At 34.7% G+C, this 25,853-nt stretch overlaps 1 protein-coding gene across 1 annotated transcript in view; it reads right to left on the bottom strand.

Annotated features, from left to right (window-relative positions):
- Positions 1-25,853, bottom strand: part of ROBO2 (roundabout guidance receptor 2) — a 599,260-nt gene that overhangs the window by 117,574 nt on the left and 455,833 nt on the right. The window contains exons 8-9 of the mRNA XM_042954335.1: positions 19,819-19,946; positions 15,023-15,034 (exon numbers count right to left, since the gene is read on the bottom strand). Coding sequence (XP_042810269.1) covers positions 15,023-15,034; positions 19,819-19,946 — 140 coding nt within the window. The remainder of the gene's footprint in view (positions 1-15,022; positions 15,035-19,818; positions 19,947-25,853) is intronic.

Here is a 25,853-nt window from a genome sequence, read left to right as displayed (position 1 = left end):
CATTTAAACCCAATGTGAATTAAAGAGGTTGAGTTATAAACTCCAGAAGAATATGCTACTTACAGAAATGGCAATTCTCTTACATATTTCTAAGACAGAAGACTATAAAATACATATTTATATCCTCTCTAAAATCCAAAAGCAGTAGACAAATCTTTTGTGGCTGCGATGTAATAACAGAGTTGCTTAATCTGCTAAATGATTATACCTTATTGTTACAGCTGTAACAAGAAGTGAGATGAAGAAAACAGTGGTACAATTCAGTGTTCAATTGATACTCACAAGTTAAAAACAATAGCTTTAGAGGAAGAACGTGTTGTGTGCTTTCCAGAGAAGTATACCCACATATAAAAAGGTCAATTAAGATTAGAGGTCTGGTATTGTTCACTTGAAACTGCATTTTTGAGAATTTAAATACAATGCACAGTAAATTAGATTTGATTTCTGCTAAATTATGCTTTGATACTGCATTCAGCCCAAGCTGGCTTCAATCAAAGTCACGCTACAGCTCTGTTATGCTAATGCCCCGCTGGTGGAAGTGAGTGGGTGTTATGGAAATCAGATGGCTGAACATGAGTAGGAAGCATAGGCCATGCATGAGGTGGGCTTGGGGATGAGGGGATGAGGGAACCAAAGGTTAATCACATCATGTTCCGAGTTGTTTTTACAGGAAAATATGACTTTCTATGGCAGGCATGAACATGGAGATAGTCATGCAGCCGTTGCATACATTAATATGTGACAGGATAGTTACAGGCACACTCAGCAGATCTTTCTTTGGGTGTAATTTTTGCTTGACTGAATAAGCTTCTTATTCTGTAATAATAAACATTTTGAAATACGTATCTTAAAGAAGTAGAACATGTTTTTTGGCTATTTAATATTTTTTTGCTTGTTAAATTCTAAAATATTCTATAAGCATGTTTGAAAAACACACTCATTTGTCATATGCTTGTGTTAAATATTTGTTGAGTCATAAATTGCTGAATACAACAATAATCAACATTAATTGAGTGCTTATTAAATGTCAGGGAGTACGCCAAACCATTTGCAGGCCTTGTCTCACTTAATATTCAAAGAACCCTATGTCTTAACTACTACCATTATGATAAGAAGATCACAAACTAGATCCTATAAAGGGAACACAGGTTTTCAAGATTAAAGCACTAGATTGGAGAGCAGGTTTGACTTATGGTGCATCTAACACCACTGTTGGAACTCTTAAACACTGAGCCTTTAGATTAATTTATCTGACTTCAAACCATGATCTGGCTAAAATTTGTCATCTCTAGTACCAAACAGAAAAGTAAGAATTATACGCTATGGTCTCCAATATGGTTTCCAATATGGCATAATGATGTTAAAATCATAACATTATGTTTTCCCTAAATATTTGCTTTGTTAAAGTAGCAGAAAACCTATGCTCTTACTCTTTCTGTACTACTTAAAAGTACAACCTTTCTTAAGTATACTTATTTCACGTCATTCTTTATTCAAAAACCTACAGTGTTTTTTTCTATAGCTTGCCCTTGCAATGCTTGCAAATTATTCAGTGCAGCATTCTGGCTTCCATTAACTGGCCCAAAATTTTACCATCCTGACTCTCATCCCAAACCGACTCCAATATTTCAGCAGAACAGCCTCCTTTCAATCACTCCCACGTGTATTTTCTTGTTCTTGTTGTTCACCCATCTTGTTATCTATTATCCTTTGATCCATTTTGTTAACAATGATTAACCTGAACACACTCTAAGTTGTACTTTTCTTGTGTTCTTTCCACTTTAAAGTACCTGCTCTTGCTTGCATGGCTTTTTTTTTTCTCTATTTTTTCCCCTGCTTAGGTGTCTTCCTGGAATAGGGGAGGGGTATCATTTTGTGTTGAAATGGTATCTTTATTTGGCCTGGAAAAGCCTCAAATAGGGAACACTAAATGAGTGTCTTCAAAAAAAAAAGAAAAAAGAACGAGAGTTCTTGATCTCAAGCAAATACTCAATATTTTTTTCCATCTTATCATACCAGAAGGATATGACACACTCCCACCAGCGACAGTGACTCACTATTGTAGTAATTTGGGTGGAGGCATGCCAAAGAAAATATGTTGTTTGAAGAAAATCTCCCAACTGATTCTGATATGCCCCTCTGTAGAGAAGGCCCCCCATTGCACACTGGAAATTTATGACACAAAGACTATCAATGAGTAGCCACCATGTGAGAGTGATAAAAGCAATACAGAAAAACAGAGGAGTTGTGTAACAACCAATTCTAGATGTTGTTGCAAAATATTAGTTAATAGGCTTACCTCCCCAACAATAAAGAGTGAAAAGTCATTTCATTAAAATGCAATATGGAGCAGGAATAACAGATGAATATTTACTTAGTTTATCACCAGAACAGACTGACTTCTAATTGATAAATGATTGTTTCTTCAACCTATTTAATTCTGTTAATTTTTACTATTTAACACTTCATTTGACTTCAAAAGAATTTCTGTTAGTATTATTGGAAATGCATAATGTCAAAAAATATTTGATTTGAAGCTTATTAACACATAATTCATCTTAGAGGAAGCAATGCATTTATAATGGAAAACATAATTTAGGGATATTACATTTATAAAGTTTGTTTAATCACATTTTATCCATTTGTCATTATTCTCAAGGAATACAAGTGATCAACTTGCTAAATTACCTACCTTTCCAGTTAATCTCTTTCTTGCTGAATCCATGGCAATAGCTCTTCTAGAAGAGTGCTATATCTTCTTTCTTAGTCAGTATCTTACTTCTGGCTAATGTTAAAAATTCTTATTCCATGCTAAAATGCCAGTATCTATACCTTTTATTTTAACAACAATCTAATAATCTAACAATTGTCTATCCATATATGTGCATTTCAAAAATCTAATATCTATCAATCATCTATTGATCATCTACATATATAGATATACTTCTTTACTGTCTAAATGAAAAGGTAAAAGTACTAAATGGCATGCTGCTTTCAGAAACATGAAAAGTAAATGTCCATACGCAATAGAATGACTACAGGAAATCACAATTCTTATGTTCTTCACCTATTCAGACTTTGCATTCTACTCTACCTATGAAAGGTCTCACATACACACATTGCATTCAATCCTGTATGAATAAAGACATGTAGCGATCATGAAGCTATTACTCTTTACATTTTTGAAGTGCTTTTATTACTCTTTAATTTTTGAAATATTCTTTAATTTATTGATTATGGGAAGACTACTTTTTGAGGATTCAAAAATAGCTAGAACTCTAAAAGTAACTCATGGCCATTCGAAATCTGATGATCAAATGAGGCCATTGAGTTAGTCAAATGAATTATACAGTGTGACCATAAAATCATGTAAGAGGCCTTCTATATATGTGTAGGAAGCAATTCCAAAGAGGGTTGAAAGTACCAACTTTTAGTAGTAAGTGTGACACCCACACAAAAGTATGCATGTTTGGTAATAGTGGTTAAAAATCATTTTTTGAGGGGCGCCTGGGTGGTTCAGTCAGTTAAGCGTCTGACTTCGGCTCAGGTCATGATCTCGCGGTCCGTGGGTTCAAGCCCCGGGTTGGGCTCTGTGCTGACAGCTCAGAGCCTGGAGCCTGTTTCAGATTCTGTGTCTCCCTCTTTCTCTGACCCTCCCCTGTTCATGCTCTCTCTCTCTCTGTCTCAAAAATAAATAAATGTTAAAAAAAAATTTTAAAAAATCATTTTTTGAAAAAATTATAGTCACATAATATACTTTTCCCTGAGAAGGAAAAATAATATCAAAATGAAATAATTCTATGATTATAGAGAGTGCCTAGAATGGCTTTGAAAAGAGTAAATTCATTTGGTTCAAAATATCTTGACATTTGGATTTTATGGGCAAGCACAGAAAACAGTGTTATGATAAACAACTATATAAACATAGCTATTTTGGATTTGGTCCTAATTTTTTTTTTAAGACATCACACCGTTGGAAAACACCATGGTAATAAAAATTATGCTAGAAATGAATTCAGATATTGGTTGGCACTTTCAACTCATAATACTATTCAATTATTTTAAACATACATTTTTTGGTTTTATTTTGTGCTAGGAGCTGAAGGTTCTAAGATTTCTGTCCTCTGGAACTCACTGGTACAATGGAAACTCATATGGAAACAATCAAGTCTGATGCAACATGAAGAACATGAATGAGGGTTGTAATAAAGGATGTCCTACCATTATGACAATAACTTGACTCAGTCTGTCTCCAACAATTGGGGAAAGCATGAAGACAGGAGGAGAGAGAGAAAGAATGAGGGAGAGAGAGAGACAGGTTGAATTGTTCCTTGGAAATAAAGTAGATAAGGAAGGGAAAGTGGGATTCACAGAGGGAAAAAGGCATGCATTATATTACAGATATGTTTCTCAGACTGCAACAATTATTACCCTGACCAACCTACATGACAACCTTTGACAAATCAGTCTGTTTGTTGAAGTGAAGGATTATGTTGCTAGAACCATGAATTTTTTCCATGTAAATAATTTTCATTGGTTTTAGCAAGTCCAATTTAATCCTCTAATGGTATTAAATATTTCTGCATTGCAATAAATGTAATAGTTAATTCCAAAAGTAATAATTTGGACAGGCTCAAAGATAATTTTAAACTTTATTATATTCCAGATTACCAAAATAGATTTCATTCTGATTTTAGGTTAAGTACAGGAAATCATGTAACTACAGTAAATAATTCTGAGATTCAACATGCAAATTTCATAGACCTTCCAAATTCTACAAAAATTATAAATTAAGAATACTTACAAAAATCTGTCAAAATTTTAAACAAATTTTGAATTGTCGAGCACATGTTACTATATTATTCTGTCCATTACCAATAGCAGTTTTACTTTCGTACTTGCTTTCCTGATTGACTAAAATACTGAGAACAAAATAAAATTTTGTTTTTTTTCTAAAGGATTTCACATTCTCAAAAAAAAAGTTTTAACTTAAAAGCTAATGAATTATCAAATAATGCAATATTTACATTATATTTTATATCTCATTTTTTACCAACACAGAGGGAATAGTTTAACGAGTAATGAAAAACACTTATCTAGATCCTAACCTGGGAAAACTAGACTTTTCACACTGCAGATAGAAGGGGCCATAAATATGGGGGTGAGGAGGAGATTCTTCAAGTAAATGGTGAGACAAGACATCCATTTTCACTCACTTAAACTGTCAACTTGCCAGAACTGTCATGTCAGCACTTGAGCTAAACCATGAAGGCTGATCACATCCCATTATCTCATTTTTTTTAGAAAAAGATTGCATGAAGATGCCAATCAGAAAAAAAAAAAAGAAAAAGAAAAGAAAAAGAAAAAGAAAAAAAAAGGAAAAAAGGACTTGGAACCAAGAAACAAATGTACTGATGCTGAAGGGCTGCTTAGTTAACGGAATTTTAATATGCAACTGCAATGTTTCTTAATAACATTAATTACACGCTTAGTAAGGCACCATCCTAACTCATTAGTGCCTTCTTTTTGTTGTATTTTATCTCCTACCAGCAGAATGGGGACTATGTGATTGGCCTGTTACCATTAATGTTGCTTAATCTTTTTATAGCACTATTTAAAGCTGCTTGCATAAACATTTTCTAGGCAAATATTACCTATGTATGCATATGTGTGTATCAATTAACTGCACCAACATTTGGCGTGCCCCTACCACATGTAAGTGTTATGCTAGACCTAGAGGCAGCAGAAAGATAAATACAACAATGTATTTACTGACAAAGAGCTAATAGTTTTGTAGGACAGATGAAAATAATATCCCTAATAAATCTGGAAAGCAATGCTTGCCATAAGAGAGATTTTAAAAGCCATTCAGATATATTTTAACTCAAAATGTAATTTAATTTGGTAGCTTATATATTTTTAATGCATCTAATTATGTACTATTCCCTTGAGTGACATTTAATATGTTTAAATAAGTAGAGTCATAATTCAAATGTCATGCATATAATTTTTAGGTGTAATGCACATCATAGTATCTGTTTTAAGGTACACATATACACACATATATGTATCATGATATCTCTCTCTGTCTATAAGTTACTATTACTTATATAAGTGAAAATTTTGACTTTCTTATAAGGTGAGACTAAAATGTTCATGCTATTTTTTTCTGGCAATAGACAGGGAAATCTCTTAATACTTATTTCCTAACGCTATTTCAGTCCAAAGTATTATCTTATTTTGATGTTTTGTATTTATAGTACTTTAATTTTAACTGCTAAGTTAACACATTTAGTGTTTATTTTATTCTTATTTGGAAAAACTCCAACATTAATGAGTATTTAAGTTTTTTTGATACTTGGGTTAAGATAATAAAGGTTCATTGTTCCACTTTCCTCTATTTACTACAAGAGAAACTAATAATGTAGAAAAACTACCATAGTCCCAAACCACAAATGGTGAACTACCCTTACCAAACACAGTCAAGTCTGGAGAAAATGAGGAAGTTTGGTAAATACCAACTAGCCTCCATCCACAGTCTATCAATACCAATTTCACAAAAACTACGTTAATGGTGTGAAAGTCCATCCCATGGATCTTAGATGAGAAGAAGAAAATTTAGAATCAAGAAGGAGACTTGGGATATAGGAGATGTGACTTTGTAGACAACCAGTTACAATTCAGAAGTTGAGGAGAAGGTACCAAAGGAAAGGAAAAGCCAAGCATACTGTTAATGGCCAAATTGTAGGGTGGCCTCCATGAACTTCACTTACTGGAGAAACTCCCATGATTATGTTATGTTACATGACAAAAGGAATTATGTAAATGTAATTAAGGTTACTACTCAGTTGACCTTAAGATAGAGAGAATAATGACCATGGGTCTAACCTAATTACACGAGAGGTTTCCATCAGGAAATTTTCTCTACCTGCTAACAGAATGGGGAGTCAGAGAGATATAGAGCAAATCATATGAAAGATTCAACAGATCATTGCTGACTTTGAAGGTTGTGGGGGTCATGTGCAAAGGCTAGCAATTGAACTGTGAGCAATCCGTTGCTGGCAGTCAACAAGAACATGGGGACTTTAATTCTACAGACCAAAGAACTTAATTCTGCCCACCAACCTGAATAAATTTTTGAACTGGATTCTTCAGGAGAGTTTCCAGAGAAGAGCTCAGCCTGGTCAAAACCCTGTTTATGGCCTGTGAGATGCTAAGCTAAAGACTTAGATGAGCCTGTTTCAACTCCTGACCTAGGAACTGTAGCCTAATAAATGGGTGCTAATGAAGTTGCTCAATTTGTGGTAATTTGTTATGCAGTAATGGAAAACTAATACACCTAAAAATCATTTTTATTATGAAGCAGTAATTATGAAGAAAAATGAAGAGAAAATTTCATATGGAATACAGAGAGCTTATAACTTAAAAGAGATTTGCTGTGTACCACCAGGAACACCAGCATACCAAGAAGAAACAACTTCTTTTTTGATAAAATATTCAAGACGTCAGGCCTAGTACAGATTACTGAATGACCCTGGTACTTCCCACTTTCTCTTCTCCAAACATGCAAACTCTAATCTTCAGCAGTTAACTAAATGATTAATAATCAGGTAGGGCCTAAAACAGGATCTATATAGAACAAAATAAAACAAACTATACAGTAACTAAATGTGTAATTATTGACAGAAAAAAAACATATTCAATTAATAAAAGAAAGAAAAAGAATCTCTATCGTCAAAAAATTACCCCAAAAAACCACAGAAATACTTTATACTAGTTGTCCATAGACTAAATGAAATTTCATACAACAGGGTCTCTCTTTTTTAAAAGAGTCAAATTAAAAAAAAATCTTTGAAAAGGAATAAAAGAGCTCAAAGGCAACTGGAGGTGAAGACTATTATATTTAAAGTTAGTAAGGAACAAAAGAGAAAATAAAATTAAGAAATGAATATATTTGGAAACACAAAAATGATAACTGAAGTTGAAACAGGGGGACAATATAGGAATTCAGAAATCAGACAATATGGGGAACCAGGATGGCTCAGTTGGTTAAATGTCTGAGTCTTGGTTTCTGCTCAGGTCATGATCTCTGGTTCAAGAGTTTAAACCCCACCTCGTAATGCCAGTACAGAATCTGCTTGGGATTCTCTCTCTCTCCCTTTCTCTCTGCCCCTTCCCTGCTCATGCTCTTTCTCTCTCTCTCTCTTTCTCAAAATAAATAAATTAAAAAAAAAAGAAATCAGACAATATGAAATAAAAATGATGACTGAACTGAATCAATTATTATATTGAACTGAATAAATATGGAATTAAGATAAAGAAAGCCAACACAACTCATGGGAAAAATTAGCAAAAGATAAAAGAGAAGAAAACACTCTTCAAATAGAGTAAATTACAGCATGAATCTGCAGATTTGAGGGGCTTGTATTCTAAGAATGTTACTTACAGGGTGACCAGAACCAAGATGTAATCCAGCAAAGTTATGGAAGAAAGGACTACACTGGTATTCAAATAGTAAAATGGAACCTGAGCCAAAGATAAAAATATTCTACAAGCCTCAGACTTCACTATAGTAACATTCCAATACTAAAGCAACCCAACATTTTTGCTAAGTTCTGAGAAAAAATATGACTCGATAATTTTATACCTATCCTCTTTAGAGGCAATGAACAGACATTGTCCAACACACAAGACCCTTGAAGAAGAATCAAGTCAGTGACTAAAATCATCCAACCATGAGAAGTAACTAGCACTTGCTTTTCACTTTAATAATTAGCATTAGCTTATTTTAAACGTTTCTCATTATGGGAACTGTTGGAATGTACAAGACAAAACAGAATGCATTATTTTTTTACCTCCTATTTAATCAAAACATATGGAGCAATGAAAACGCGATGCTCAATAAAAATTAAATTGGACTCTGCATAAGGTAGCTAATTAGCGCCAGGTGCAGGAAACATTAAGTGCTTGTAGGAGGGAGATGATTACCTCGGGTCATGGGGTAACAGCTTGTCCAAGGAAGAAAGTCTGCAGGGAATAAAAGTATAGGTTTCCTTTCAAGACACACTCAGGATGCCTTTTGCAGAAAAGTGGATCTTGACATGAAAGGGTTCATATATAATACCTACATGTTTTCTGATTTAAAAAAAAGAAAGCCTGGAATATTTCCAATACTAAGTTAAATTATATACAGCACATAACATTTTCCAGATTTCAAGGTGGGTAGAGGGTGGTGGTATCAAAAATATCAATTGCCTTATTCTGTAAGTAATGTCTACTTTATAATTTTTCCTGAATGAATTTTTCAATTACTCACTTTTTATTGGATGTCTTGGTGGTCTCAGTAATGTGCTTTAGAGCATGTTAAAACAAAACTGCACTTCAGTTCAAAAGAGATTTTTCTAAAAAGAGGATAGAATTATTTTTGTGTTTAAGCAGTGAAAACATTGAAAAAGCAATGTGCCTATAGATTTTTGTTTAGAACAGTGGCTGCTTCTTTTAATTAATGATAACAACATGGAAATTTTGCCTAAAACATATATATTTCTAGATACCTACAAACTCTGCTGTGGCCAGTCATGTTCTTCCATCAAAAGAACACATCGTTTTGAGTCACTAAATAAGGAAATATGTAGACGATTCCATAAAGTTGTGTATTGTCAGTTTGTTTTTGATGTTTTAAGCAAGTTTCACCTGATGCACACAGCTTTTCGTCTCCGTACTGGAGGCAGTCAGCATCTAGCATATGGTGTACATGATAGAAAACGGAGCAGGGCTCAACTTCACAAGCAAGGCAGCTGGTAGATTTGACAGTTCTTTTCCAAATTACTCATCATGTTTTGAGTTGCTGCTAGGAAAAAATGTGTTGCCCATCTCCAAAATAGATGTTCTTTTTTATTTTTAAGCTTGAGAAAGGCTTCCAATAGAAAATAAGACAGATGGGTATAGGAAGCAAGTTATTTATCCCTATTTAGACTATTTTCTTCTGTCAGTTCCCTTATCAGAACTTATCAGAAGAGTTTTCCAAATAAATGGATATTTCCACATTTTTTGCTAACTGTGTCCTATGAGGTACTTTTGCATCTCATGTAAAGAATGACTCTGGAATAGTAAAATGTCAAAGCCGCGGGAAGGGCTGGCAGACATTTGATAATCAAAGTGGCCTTTGTCTAGATTCTGTGCTAACCAGCAAATATGAAAGTGGGATTAAAGGACTCTTTTCAGACGTTGATAACATTGCAGGCGAGGAAGTGAAATCTGGAGAATACTCTTCTTCATTGGCAAGTATGTGATTGTCTGCTTTCAGTAATGTCTCCCACGCCAAAGATCCTCTAAATCAAGAGTTATTCCTACAATCTCAAAAATAGAGACCAGAAGGTGTTTATTCCAACTGCAAATTGCAGAGTTGCCAATTCTTTAATTCCAATGCAGGTCATAAGAGTTATACATATGGACAAAACTCCCAGTTTGGGGGTTTATAATGATTTCTAAATGGGCTTTCCACCCATACTACCAAGTGTTTTTTTTTCTTTATCCTATATGTAATGTAATGATTGATTCTGAATCTTTGCAGATATTTTTACATTTTAAAAATAAAAATTTACAAATTAAATTTAATTTACAAATTATAATTTACAGTATTTACATACTCTGGAATCTGAATATATTTCTAATTTTCTTTCAAAAGCTTTATATAGGAACTATCCCTTAAATTTTCTCTAAATTTTATATACTTGGTGCATATTTCTTCACCTAATTTATATGGGACTTCAAGGCCAGATTTTTTTCTCCTTTCTGTGGCTTCTACTTTGTTATATACCCTTTATGCTATCTCTATGAGCTTCAAAGTTGAAAAACTTACGTTTCAGTCCACTAACAAATACTAATATTAATGTACTTTGCAGAGAACTTCAAAGTTGAAAAATGTGTGTCATAGTCAACTAACAAATATTAATATTAATGCAGTTTCTATTATTTGAATATTTAATTTATGATTTACCTGATTTGTACCTTCTTACATTACAATAAAAGTTGGCATATCTATCACTCCTGAATTCAAATTCATCTAAAAAGTTTATGCAAAGATTCATATACACCAACAATGAGCAACTGAAAGAAATCAAGGAATCCATCCCATTTACAATTGCACCAAAACCCATAAAATACCTAGGAATAAATCTAACCAAAGAGGTGAAAAATCTATACACTGAAAACTATAGAAAGCTTATGAAAGAAATTGAAGAAGACACAAAAAAATGGAAAAAAAGATTCCGTGCTCCTGGATAGGAGGAACAAATATTGTTAAAATGTCAATAATACCTAAAGAAATCTACATATTTAATGCAATGTCTATCAAAATAACACCAGCATTCTTCACAGAGCTAGAACAAATAATCCTAAAATTTGTATGGAACCAGAAAAGACCCCTAATAGCCAAAGCAATCTTGAAAAAGAAAACCAAAGCAGGAGGCATCAAAATCCCGGACCTCAAGCTATACTACAAAGTTGTAATCATCAAGACAGTATCGTACTGGCACAAGAACAGACATTCAGATCAATGGAACAGAATAGAGAACCCAGAAATGGACCCACAAATGTATGGCCAACTGATCTTTAAAAAGCAGAAAAGAATATCCAATGGCATAAAGACAGTCTCTTCAGCAAGTGGTGCTGGGAAAACTGGACAGCGACATGCAGAGGAATGAACCTAGACCACTTTCTTACACGACACACAAAAATAAACTCAAAATGGATGAAAGACCTAAATGTAAGACAGGAAGCCATTAAAATCCTTGAGGAGAAAGAAGGCAAAAACCTCTTTGATCTTGGCCACAGCAACTTCGTACTCAACACGTCTCTGGAGGCAAAGGAAACAAAAGCAAAAATGAACTACTGGGACCGCATTAAAATAAAAAGCTTCTGCACAGTGAAGGAAACAATCAGCAAAACTAAAAGGCAACCAACAGAATGGGAGAAGATATTTGCAATGGACATATCAGATAAAGTGTTAGTATCCAAAATCTATAAAGATTACCAAAATCTGTAAATATTATCAAACTCAACACCCAAAAAACAAATAATCCGGTGAAGAAATGGGCAAAAGACATGAATAGACACTTCTCCAAAGCAGACATCCAGATGGCCAACTGACACATGAAAAAATGCCCAACATCACTCATCATCAGGCAAATACAAATCAAAACCACAATGAGATACTACCTTACACCTGTCAGAATGGCTAACATTAACAACTCAGGCAACAACAGATGTTGGCGAGGATACGGAGAAAGAGGATCTCTTTTGCATTGTTGGTGGGAATGCAAGCTGGGTGCAGCCACTGTGGAAAACAGTATGGAAGTTCCTCAAAAAAACTAAAAATAGAACTACCCTACAACCCAGCAATTGCACTACTAGGTATTTATCTAAGGGATACAGGTGTGCTGTTTTGAAGGGACACCTGCACTTCAATGTTTATAGTAGCACTACCAACAATAGCCAAAGTATGGAAAGAGCCCAAATGTCCATCGATGGATGAATGGATAAAGAAAATGGATGAATGGATAAAGAAAATGTGATATATATATATATATATATATATATATATATATATATATATATATCATTTGCAACTACATGGATGGAACTGGAGGGTATTATGCTAAGTGAAATTAGTCAGTCAGAGAAAGACAAATATCATATGACTTCACTCATATGAGGACTTTAAGAGACAAAGCAGATGAACATAAGGGAAGGGAAAAGTAATATGAAAACAGGGAGGGGGATAAAACATAAGAGAGTCTTAAATATGGAGAAAAAACAGAGGGTTACTGAGGGGGTGTGGGAGGGGTGATGGGCTAAATGGGTAAGGGGCATTAAGGAATCTACTCCTGAAATCATTGTTGCACTATATGCTAATTTGGATGTAAATTAAAAAATAATAAAATTAATTTTAAAAAGCTTATGCAAAGAAAAAGCAAGCTAATTTCCTCATTATCAGTCTCGTCTCTGGTGATCCACTAAAAGCATATCCAACGTTCAGTTTCCAAAATTAATAGCAGTTGTCAAGTTTAAAGTATAGTTCTTCATATTTCTGAACATTGTCATAAGTCATTGGAGATAGATTTATGAAATGACAGACTTTCCCAGAACAAAACACAATGTGTCAAAAAGCTATTCTTTAGTTCCAGTCCAATGGGAATTAAAAAAATCATTTTAAACAAGAATAAAAACAGAAATAACTTCAAAATGCCTTGCAGGTGACAAGTACATCCCAATACTCTCTGTGCATCACATTTTCTATTAATGAACATCTTTTCTATTTATGAGTTTTAAATGTATTGGAAATTATTAACATATTGTTTTATGTTCTGGGAACTTGTGAAGTAATATAAATCAAGTGGTCATGGTTTATCGGCATAAGGTTTCTACATATAAAGATCTACAATTTAAATGTTATTTTTCCTGTTAACCAGAAAAGTTATCTCATTGTTTCCCATTCACTTCTTAATGTTTTATATCATACCATAGATATGTAAAGTTATCATTAATAAGAATTCATACAACACTAAAAAATGAGGCTTAAAACTGTAACATATTCTTCAATTTCCTACATCTCCAAGTGTAAAAAAGCATGATCAATTTAATAATTATATTGAAAGAAAACAAGATTGTATTTGATGACTGCAAGACATAGCTATGTTTCAAAAACACGAAAGTATAAAATAATATATGTCTCAGAAATTAGGAATGTTGACCAATATTGGCATATAAAGTGTTTCCACATATATAATCCGACCTGAACTCATTTCATTCCTACAACAGCTTTGAAAAGTCAATATTACTCTCTCCATTTTCTAGGTGAAGTCACTGAGGATCAGGGATATCAAACAACTAACAAAAGAAGCACTGCTCAGAAATAGCAGACCAGAAACTCAGATTGGGAAACCAATGTTCTATTTTCTGTATTGTTATGTATGGAGGAATATACTACATAACAATAAGGTTTGTGAATGTTTCAACTAATGGAAAAAAAAAACGTTATGAGTTTGGACCAATACATATCAAATGTCAATGTCAAGTCAGTGTATTAAGAAAGATTTTGAAGTTAGATGGACCGTTTACAGAGCTGTGTCAAATTGATAATTTATTAAAGTATCTCTTGATATATAAAAAAGAAACATACTAAATTCATTTACCCATCCATCCATCCATCCATTTATGCATCAATCTGTTCATTTCCTTATAACACAATTACCAAGATTTCTTTTATTTAAACACATGTATTGGTTGGTTAAGCTAAACTTTAAAAGAGATGCAGAAACATTACTAGATCAATGAATTTGAAAAGATTTTTTTTTCCAAATGTTTACAAATAATTACCACTTAAATTACTGCAAATGCAGTTAACTTCACTTTTGCAAAGCTGAAAGAAGGATGAGATATATTAAAACCACCACCTTTCCATGCCAAAGAACACAATTCATCCTTCCCTTTCCCTCTTAGTGTAAGCATCTCCTTAGAATAACTTGAAGCATTCTACCACATTTTGCTTAAATAGGCATACAGATAATAAGTATACAGCAGTTAAAAATGCCCATAATAAACAAGGACTCGAAGCTGTTTATAAAAAAAAAGTGCATCCAGTAGGCCAACTTCTTGAGTTCATAATCATTTATCTTAATGAATATCAAGCATAACTAATACATGATTATTTTACATATACAGGAAAAAAGAATTATTGTATTTTTCTCTTTAAGAAAAGTTAGCAGTTTATAGTATTAAACATTCATATTATTATTTTTCATGAAAATCATTACCTATTCATTGTTAATACCAAAAGTCACTATAAAATTGTTTATCAAACTGATGAAAAGATCAGGAGCAATTTTTTACAGAAGATAGTCCCTCAAGTAATATTTAAACATGGGTGATAAATATATTTCATTCTCTTAAATCCTAGTATGCGTGAGTTATGAAGCATTGTACAAAGCCATGCTAAATGGATAGAAGGATGGCTACTTACCAACAGGGCGAGCTGTAGACATTACAATGGTGTGGTGAGAACATAAAGAAGAAATTAAAAAAAAAAAAAAGAAAGAAAAGAAAATTATCAGAATGCATGATGTGTAATGTTACATTTAAGTATGGACAGTAGAGTGATTTCTAGTCTTATAATTCAAGTATGAACAGGATGTCTGAGTTTGACTAAAACTGAAAGTTATACATATAATTTTAAGAAAATAATTATTTTGCATTCCAGAATTAGCTCTATGTGATGTGAGAGATAATTTCATGTAAAGTTTGATTGTCATCACTTACTATAGTTATTATTTCAAAGAACTTTTTAAACAGCCTGTATTACCCCCAAAGTTAAGAACCTGATGAATATAACCATTCAAGTCACAGACTAGCAAATGTCATGTCAATAAAAGAAGGACTCACTGTCTGATTTAAATAGGAATTGGATTTTAAGCATGGTTAGTCAGAACCATTACAAGGACTACAGAAAAGCCCCTGACGCTGCTTTTCAGCCAGTAATAAGTTAAGATCACATCACTTTTCATCCGTGGACAGGGTGGATGAAAATATAACAAATAGGTTGGAACATCCTTAGAGATTTCAACTGAGTAGCTCCCTAACTACTGTTAAACGGTTTTCTTCTTCTTCTTTTTTTTTTTTTGGCAGAGGGCAGGAAACAATGACTGACAAGTTGATTCTTGTTCACTCTGAGAATGGCTTTCAAACTGCTGCTTCAACAAATTATTATTATTTTTTTATTATACCATAACTTTCAATCACTAACATCATTAGTAATAGGCTGGCCCTGTTATTAATGCACAGCAATTGTAAGAGACACACATGGGCTTAATAATACTTTCTTTACAAAGAATAATGCCAAATCAATTTAGATAGTAAACCACTTTATATAAAAGCAATGGAAAAATATAAAAACATGTGCCATTATTCCAATGAAGAAGAAATATATTTAGTAGCATTTGAACTTTTATGAACTCTTACATTCAAAATATAAACTTTAGTGACAAACAAGTGTCTCACCCACATCCTAGTGGATAGCTCTAGTGCATATATAATGTGACTCTAGAATTTAGCATAGTTTTGTCTTGATGAGGTCTCATTGGACATGATGAGATGGATATAGTCATTGAAACCATATTTATAGGCATTCATTCACTCAACCAATACGCCATGATTCTAGCTTTGTGCATTTTCTGAAACAATATGGTGCTGCCTATTTAGGAGATGCATGCCTTATATTATTATTTATTATTAAGAGGGGGATTAAGATAATTCAAAGAAGAGCAAAGCAATTATAGCAGCAGGATGAAAATTCTAGCTCAGTGAAGCTCTAATGTGTCCTACAGTCTATGATGTGTTCCCATAGCAAGAGGAAGAAAAGAAGAAAGTTGCCCAATGCACAATTTCTTTCCAATGTTGGGGGAGGTGCGCAAAAAAAATAACAACCAAGAACAAGATATCAGACGAAATCATAAAGTTGTGCCTCATTCGAAATATATATCTCTTAATTTATCAACATCCAGTAGGAAAAGAACTTTGTCTTTTTGTTTTTAATTTGCATTTTCAGGTGTCACCTGAGGCTAAATCTCAAACACAATGTTTCATTTAGAAACGAAAAGGCATTTTGAGTCTATGATAATAAAGAGAGAAAAAGAAGAAACCATGGTGAAAAATTAGGTTTAAAAAAATAAAATATATTTCTCTTTCACCTAGTCTAGGGTAATTCAAAAAGAAAAAGTTTTATTGCCCTAGAAGCAAGATAGTTTTTCCAATGAAGTCTTGATTTATGCAAAGCCAATTTCAGCAATTGAAATGGGGAAAAATGTTGGGGCGCCTGGATGGCGCAGTCGGTTAAGCGTCCGACTTCAGCCAGGTCACGATCTCGCGGTCCGTGAGTTCGAGCCCCGCGTCAGGCTCTGGGCTGATGGCTCAGAGCCTGGAGCCTGTTTCCGATTCTGTGTCTCCCTCTCTCTCTGCCCCTCCCCCGTTCATGCTCTGTCTCTCTCTGTCCCAAAAATAAATAAAAAAAAAAAAAAAGTTGAAATGGGGAAAAATGTTTACAAATATGCAGTTTGTGTTAACACATTCTGGAGCCATTTAAAAAAGCTCTCTTAGATCATGAATTATTTGATTAGAATATAAATGCTAGGAGGCTGGTTGTTGTTTAGCATTACTTCTTTCTAATTTTATGTTCCTCAAGTCAGCAAAGGGAGCCACTTGCTGTTAAATTTAATTTTATAGTCTATTTTCACCTTATTTTGAAGTGGAAAACAACTGAGTAAATCTGTGTTCCAGGTTTTGACTACAAAAGTCCTTTTCCTTTTCCCCAATTGAATATCATGATAAAATTTTAGCAGAAACATCCCAATTAAACTTCTTGTTTTTGTTACATAGCAACATTTTATCTTGAAAAAAACCCCAGCAGGTGGATGTTTTCAAAATCAGCAAATTAAACTAAACTGTGTCCCTGCATTAAATGGATGAAAATGGATGTGGCCTCTTGGGTCGGTTGACCCTGTTCTAATAAAACAATCCAGGGAAGGGCTAACCATTTCATGTACGTGCATAGAAAAATGAGCACAGAAAAAAATTAAGTCATAGATAATACGCGTTTTCTCCTGTTAACCTCTTAGCATGAGAAGTTCCAACTGCTTTTCCTAATGGTAAAAAATATTTTTAAACAATATTTTACTCCACATTCTATTGTCTTATGGAGATTTTTTTTTCTTTAACCCTGCTGCTGAGGTTCATTCAGTCTTAGATGAGTAATAAATACATACCACACAGATTAAACTCTCTAATCCATCTACAGGACACAGATTAGGGGAGAGACCATTTAAGGTTTGCTGATTTAAAAAAAATCCTATTAAAAACAAAAAAACTCTATTAGTTTTTTAAGTTAGCTCTAAACATCCATGCGAGAGGAGCATGCTTTGTTAAATGAAATGTTAAACCTGAAACTTTCAACAAATTACGAAAACAATTAGCTGGGAAATATTTTAAAGCAAACAGACCACTTCATGTCTCATTCAGCCAAGCATTCAAGTATAAAAAGAACTGCTGCTTCTACAAACAAACAACTCCTCACATTTTCTCACCATTTATGTTTAGTCAGCAAATATTTTTTTTTTTTAAATGGAACATTTCTTGGTGGGTTGTTTATTTTTTTCCCCCACTCACTTTAGAAACAACAAATAAATAAGCTTTGGGGGAAATTTGGTCAAGTGATTGTTTTCCCAAAGGACTAGCACACAAATCTATATTAATATAGAATCACCTACAGGGAAGGTAGATTAGATATAGTAAAGTGGCTTACAAAGACTATCAGATTTTGATAATATATAATCAGTGTATATATTTGATTGTTATATGATCATAGCTTCTTATGATCTGTTAACTAATGAGGAATGGAAATGTTTTTAAAAAACTAGCTTGCCAATTTTGTCTAAATCTGTTCTGTATCTAAGTTCACGCTAGAATGTCTGGATGGGAGGAAAAAATGGATTCAGTGGAATAAAAATGGAGTAACTGGAAAGTATGGAAATCATCAATATTTTCCAAGTCATTCAAAGTGCATGTCTCCTAATAGTTACCTGAAGGAAGTTAAGTTTTGGGTTCTGTTTGTTTGCTTGTTTGTCTTTTAGTGGTTTGATGCTGAAATCATAGGTCAGCAAAAATCATTTTTGGTCCAGATGGAGGACCAACATGAGAATCCCTGACACATTTCTCACCAAGCCAAATTCCTCCAAACCTTTTCACCCGTCTGTGAAAACTTCTGGGAGTACAGCTGCACAAGGTAGGAGGTGTGACTAAACAGGATGAGATATAACTGAGTCTCTCAGTTATAGGGTGCGAGCATGCAGCTGACCTGATAAAGGATGAGAGGAGAAGCCATCAGTTGGGGTGGTGGGAGAAAGGTGGAAAGAGATCAGAGGACGTGCTTGCCTATCGCTGTTTGAAATCCCGTGAGTGTAAATGATGCGGTGGGTGATGTCTCTTTGGCAAGAGTAAGTGTAGATGTCCACATGGTACCACTTGGTAGCTGGGGCTATATAATGTACTCATGTGAATCAACAGGCACCACCAGGAAGACAGCTGATTCATTCTACCTCACTGTAGGGTTAAGTAATGCTTTCTTTCACTACTAAGCAATTCCAGGGAGTCTATAAATGAATATTATTCCCATGAATGAAAAAGTGCATGACACTTTTCCCAGAAAGTGTAAGTTGTTACAGGAGCCACACTAGTTCAGTTATTCAAGGCCAATGAACTTCACAAATCACTCTCTCAATCAGATTTTCTCAATGCGGAAAATTTTCTCATTTTCCACCCTGCAAGCAGTGTCAGTTTTATTGTTTTTAATTGCTTCTTGGATGCTGAAATGAAACGAATTTCAAAGTAGTACTCTACTAGTATAAACCCGACAAACTAGTAAACAGAAAACAGAGTACCTTTGAAACTGTAACACTTAAAAGCAGTAAATACTTCAAAGCGGTGGGACCACGAAGACTAGTATAAATCTCTTCTACTCTTAAGATTTACTTTTAAACCATATTAACTATTATTCATTAAATTAAAAAATCGCTTCAAATAATCATCCCTTTGAACCAAATTTGAAAGTAATTTTATTTCAATTAATAATAGAAAGGACACAAAATCTAAACATTTTAGTAAAAAACAATAGAAGAGTATCAGCTATTATTTTGACTGTGAGTTCACTTACCAATTTAACCAAATATTAGTCTGCTGATTCAACTGTATTTCCCATCTTACGTTTCTTACCTCGGACTGTGAGAGAAGCAGAGGCTTCCACTTTTCCAACCCGATTCTCAGCAATACACATATAGGTGCCTTCATCTGTACTCATGGCCTTTTTAATTCTCAGAGTATAATCATCTTTGATGTCATACCTGTGTAGAATATGAATTGGTCTTATTAAATAGCATTTCAGCTATATTAAGATAACACTGTTTTCACCTTCATTTCTTCTCTTTTGTGACTGTATTTCAACTAAAACAAAACACATGTACACATACACATGTAATATGCCGCCACAAAGTGTAACTGCTTAGATTTAAGGTTTTACTAATAAGATCATTAAGTTCATATGTGACTTCTTGCGGTTTGATTATCAATGATCGATACTTTATACACATATACATCTCTTACTGCATCAAAACTAGAAAAGGCATTAAAAGCACTTTAAACGTTTCCGTGGTAGTTTTTAGATAATAAGGAAATAGTGTATATTTCAGTTTCTCGGTGAGTTGTATTCTATCATTTTGTAAATTATGCTGCATTTAAATATCGGATTTAATTTGGGGGCATCTTGAATATAAAGCTAAAATAGGGGCGCCTGGGTGGCGCAGTCGGTTAAGCATCCGACTTCAGCTCAGGTCACGATCTCGAGGTCCGTGAGTTCGAGCCCCGCGTTGGGCTCTGTGCTGACAGCTCAGAGCCTGGAGCCTGTTTCAGATTCTGTGTCTCCCTCTCTCCCTGACCCTCCCCCGTTCATGCTCTGTCTCTCTCTGTCTCAAAAATAAATAAACGTTAAAGCTAAAATATATTAAAAGGCATTTTTTCTCTTATTTGTTGGCCAATTGACACAAACACCTGGTTGAAAGAATTAAGAAGGACCCGGGATTTTTTTTAATTAGTAATATTAACTCTTAAAATATCAACATGCCCTGGAGTGGTTTTTGGAAATGCACATCCTCAGCTCTTTCACACATATTTATTTGCTTACTTCTATTTTTTTTTAAGTTTATTTATTTATTTATTTAAAAAATTTTTTTTAACGTTTATTTATTTTTGAGACACAGAGAGACAGAGCATGAGCAGGGCAGGGGCAGAGCGAGGGGGAGACACAGAATCTGAAACAGACTCCAGGCTCTGAGCGGTCAGCACAGAGCCCGACGCGGGGCTCAAACTCACGGACCGTGAGATCATGACCTGAGCCGAAGTTGGACGCTTAACCGACCAAGCCACTCAGGCGCCTTTATTTATTTATTTTGAGAGAGACAGAGACCGTGCAAGTAGGGGAGGGGCAGAGAGAGAAGGTGAGAGAGAGAATCCCAAGCAGGCTCCACACTGCCAGGGCACAGCCTGATGCGGGGCTCAAACCCACATCTTGGGGTTTGAGATCATGACCTGAGCAGAAACCAACAGTCGGATGCTTAACCGAATGAGCCACCCAGGTGCCCCTCATTTCTATTTTTTTAACAAGTAGACTAACACAGTAGCTCAGAAAAGAATTATAAAATTTTAACATGAATCTGTTGAAATGCTTTAATAAGAATATGCTTATTAGATTCTAAGAGATTATGATTACACAAGCAGAAGAACAAAGCTATTATTATCCTTTTCATATCTGATCTTTCCTCTTGATTTTCACTGATGGCCTTTGTTATTTCACTCACACAATTTTGCAATAGCTTTTGACTGATCACATTGACTTTCTTCCTCACATATATCACGCAGACAAAGCTGTATTTTTAAAATATTACCTTAATTGGTTCTGTCTGCTCACAACTAGCTGTGATTTCCTATTGCTTTCAGGACAAAACAAACTTTTTAGGCTTGCATTGAAGATGAGTATAATCAGATTTCTTCTACTTCTGGCTTTAGCTAAAAGAATAATAGCTTATGTTTATTGCAGTGTAAGACCTAATAATAGTTCTGTTTTATAGAGCTTTGCGTGACAAAAAGCAATGTCTATGAACCAGTCTTGCCAACTAAACGTAGCTATCCATGATCCTCTATCCTCCAATAATGATGGTTACTTTATTGTCAGCATGTTTTCATTTAAACTTCTGCTGAGTTACAATGTCATACGTTGTTAGGAAAGCGTTATCAAACTCTTGTTTGAAGCTTTCCATCTCTATACTAGAAAACTGTAATTACTCTCTCCTTGAAACCTACTGCTATACAATCATTCTGCACTTGCTTACTTTTTGTATTTGTTTATTTTGATGCAGGCAGAGATCCTGTCTGCTTCACCCATTGCTATATCCTCAGCCCCTAACACAGAGCTTTTAACATCCAGTAGCATAACGAAGTAGTTTAGAGGACAGTCTCAGGAGCCAATGGCCAGAGTTCTAATCTAGGAGTCTACTTCCTCCTATGCTGGTAAAAGTGGACAAGATACTTAAATTCCCTGGGCCTCATTTTCTTCATTAGCAAAATGGTGCTGACAATAACAACTACCTCATGGAGTAGAAGTGAACTTTGAAGGAGACATTACACATAAAATGCATAAAACTAGGATACAGAAAGCACAATACACATTATCTATTTTTATTACACATAGTAGGAGTTCAGGAAATACTGGCTGATTACATGATGAATATCTCATTTCTTCCTGATATAAGCTAAATGATTGCAAGGCTGCAAATTTGCCACATTTGTCCAGTAGGGTTTTCTTATGAGCTACATTTACAGTTTAGGAGGACAAGTCCTGGGCTAAAATGCATACAAGAGTAACAGTGCATGTAAACTTTCTTTGCTTAACTTTGCCAATTAAAAACACGAAAAAAATTTTTTTTATGATGGCTTCAGAAAAGGTGCTGGTGATGTATTTAATGTCTAATAAAAATAATCCTTCCTACAGTTAGCCTGAGTGACATGCTAAGCTCTCGGATACAAGGATTGAATAAAAATATAGTAGAACAGATCAACAAAACCAGGAGCTGGTTCTTTGAAAGAATTAACAACATTGATAACCCCCTACCCAGATTTATCAAAAAGAAAAAGGAAAGGACCCAAATAAATAAAATCAAGAATGAAAGAGAAGAGATCACAACCAACACTGCAGAAATACAAACAATAATAAGAGAATATTAGGAGCAATTATATGCCAATAAAATGGGCAATGTGGAAGAAATGGACAAATTCCTAGAAACATATACACTACCAAAACTGGAACAGGAAGAAATAGAAAATTTGAACAGACCTATAACCAGTAAAGAAATTGAATCAGTAATCAAAAATCTCCCAACAAACAAGAGTCCAAGGCCGGATGGCTTTCCAGGGGAATTCTACCAACATTTAAAGAAGACGTAACACTTATTCTTTTGAAGCTGTTCCAAAAAATAGAAATGGAAGGAAAACTTCCAAACTCATTCTAGGAGGCCAGCATTACCTTGATTCCAAAACCAGACAGAGACCCCACTAAAAAGGAAAACTACAGACCAATTTCCCTGAGGAACATGGATGCAAAAATCTTCAACAAGATACTAGACAACCAGATCCAACAATACATTAAAAGAATCATTTACCACGATCAGGTAGGATTTATTCCTGGGATACAGGACTGGTTAAATATTCACAAATCAATCAACATGATACATCACATTAATAAAATAAAGGATAAGAACCATATGATCCCCTCAAAAGATGCAGGAAAATATTTAGCAGATATTTCTAATTCATCTAAAAACACTGAATTCTGGTTAGAGTTTTGTTACTGGCTCTTATTTAACTTAGTAAAGTCGCTTCACAGCACTCTGAATTTTTATCAAAAGCTAAAAGAGAGGAAGATGATCTTGAGTGTCTATAAAGGCCTCTCTGGATCAAACACACATGAAAACCATATCCTAAAAAAATTTTTTTAATATTTATTCACTTTTGAGAGACAGAGCACGAGTGGGGGAGGGGGCAGAGAGAGAGGGAGACACAGAATCCGAAGAAGGCTCCAGGCTCTGAGCTGTCAGCACAGAGCCTGACACGGGGCTTGAACTCACAGACTACGAGATCATGACCTGAGCCAAAGTCAGACACTCAACCAACTGAGCCACCCAGGTGCCCCAGTATTCTAAGTTTTATAAAAGGATACTTATATTATCCATGATTTATGATTTGTCATTGAGGAAAAAAAATAATGAATTGTATGTTGCCTCACAGTTCAAGCAAACAAACAAAACACAAAAATACACATCCATTAGTGCATAGCATACTCAGAATAATCCTCTGAACCAGAAATTTTCATTTTACAGATGAGGAAACTGACCCTTAGTCGAGTGAAATGATTTGCTCAACGTCATTTTACTAATAAGAGAAAAATCAGAATTCAAACCTTGAACACTGCCTCTCAACCTGGTGCTTTTTCCACTCCTTATGTACCCCTTTCCTACAGTAAAATACTTTGTTGAATTTTTAACTTAAGACATATATGCCACAATATCTATATCACCTGGATAGAAATATAATTTCACATTCAGCAAACATAGTTATACCTTATGGCAAATTTTACCTCACATTAGATAAATTCATTATATAGGGAACAACATGGGGGATAGAGTGACAGAGCTTTTTATATCTTGCTTTAGTAAGAAAAAGTAATTAGGAGAGCCTGGGTGGCTCAGTTAAGCGTCTACATTGGCTCAGATCATCTCCCGGTTCATGAGTTCTTGGCCTGCAGTGGGCTCTCTGCTGTCAGTGCAGAGAGCCTGCTTCAGATTTTCTGTCCCTCTCTCTCTGTCCCTTCCCTGCTCTTGGGCGCATCCCCTATCTCTCAAAAACGAATAAATATTTTTTTTTAAAAGTGTTTAATTATAATTTACAGATTACATAATACTTGAACCCCAAATCAGAAAACCCAAGTCTGATTTGAAATCAGACTTGCTAAGATTTCTCACTTTTTTAAGGAGTGTTTAAGAAAGCCAAGAATAGGGGCGCCTGGGTGGCTCAGTCGGTTGAGCTTCCGACTTCGGCTCAGGTCACAATCTCGCGGTCTGTGAGTTCGAGCCCCACGTCGGGCTCTGGGCTGATGGCTCAGAGCCTGGAGCCTGCTTCGGATTCTGTGTCTCCCTCTCTCTCTGCCCCTCCCCCGTTCATGCTTTGTCTCTCTCTGTCTCAAAAATAAATAAACGTTAAAAAAAATTAAAAATAAAAGAAAGAAAGCCAAGAATAGTAGTGGGGATACTGTATCAGTGTTTTAGTGTTTTTAATTGTTTTTTGTTTGTTTGTTTGTTTGTTTACCAAGGGTTCCTTCATCAGGGATCCAAGTAATTGTGCATTCTACTCAATCATTGTAATTTGGTCTCCATAAGAAAAATGAAAAATGAAATACACCTTAGAGGAATAAATTGAATTAATCTTAGCTACTAAGAAAAGAGACAACCTTTCAAAGATACCATGCTAGTATCAGAAAATAGTAAGTAAACTTTTTTTTTTTCTAACTATAGACAGGGTTTTAGTAACAGGCTGTAAAAGTCTGGATAAGGACAATGGTCTGGCGGTATGGAGATTCTGGTTAGAATATTTGCAGGATTCCAACTAGGTACAGAGAGTACATGTATCCAGGTCATAGGTCCATTTGCAGTGAGATAGTTAAGGCTGGAGAAGAAAGAGGTTTTTGCATGATATTTTTTTTAAGATTATTTATTTTTAGAGAGAAAGAATGGATGGGGGAAGGTCAGAGAGAGAGGGAGAGAGAGAGAATCCCAAGTAGGCTCCACACTGTCCACACGGAGCCCAAAGCAGGGCTAAAATGTACAAACCGTAATATCAAGACCTGAGGCGCACTTGACCAAGTGAGCCACTCAGGTGCCCCAGGATAATTTTTAATTATAAAATGCTTCCCTATATAAAGTGCTTCCTGGGTGGCTCAGTTGGTTAGGCGTCCAACTTTGGCTCAGGTTATATCTCACGGTTCACAAGTTTGAACCCCAAATAGGGCTCTATGCTGACAGCTCAGAGCCTGAAGCCTGCTTCTGATTCTGTGTCTCCCTCTCTCTCTGTCCCTCTTCTGCTTGCTCTCTCTCTCCCTCAAAAATAAATAAACATTAAAAAAAATTAAAGTGCTTATTCATTGGAAT

The sequence above is a fragment of the Panthera leo genome, chromosome C2 (genome assembly GCF_018350215.1).
Source record: "Panthera leo isolate Ple1 chromosome C2, P.leo_Ple1_pat1.1, whole genome shotgun sequence".
In the NCBI taxonomy this organism is placed as follows: Eukaryota; Metazoa; Chordata; class Mammalia; order Carnivora; family Felidae; genus Panthera; species Panthera leo.
Note: the sequence above shows the minus strand (reverse complement) of the source record. Positions and strands in the feature narration are given on the sequence as shown.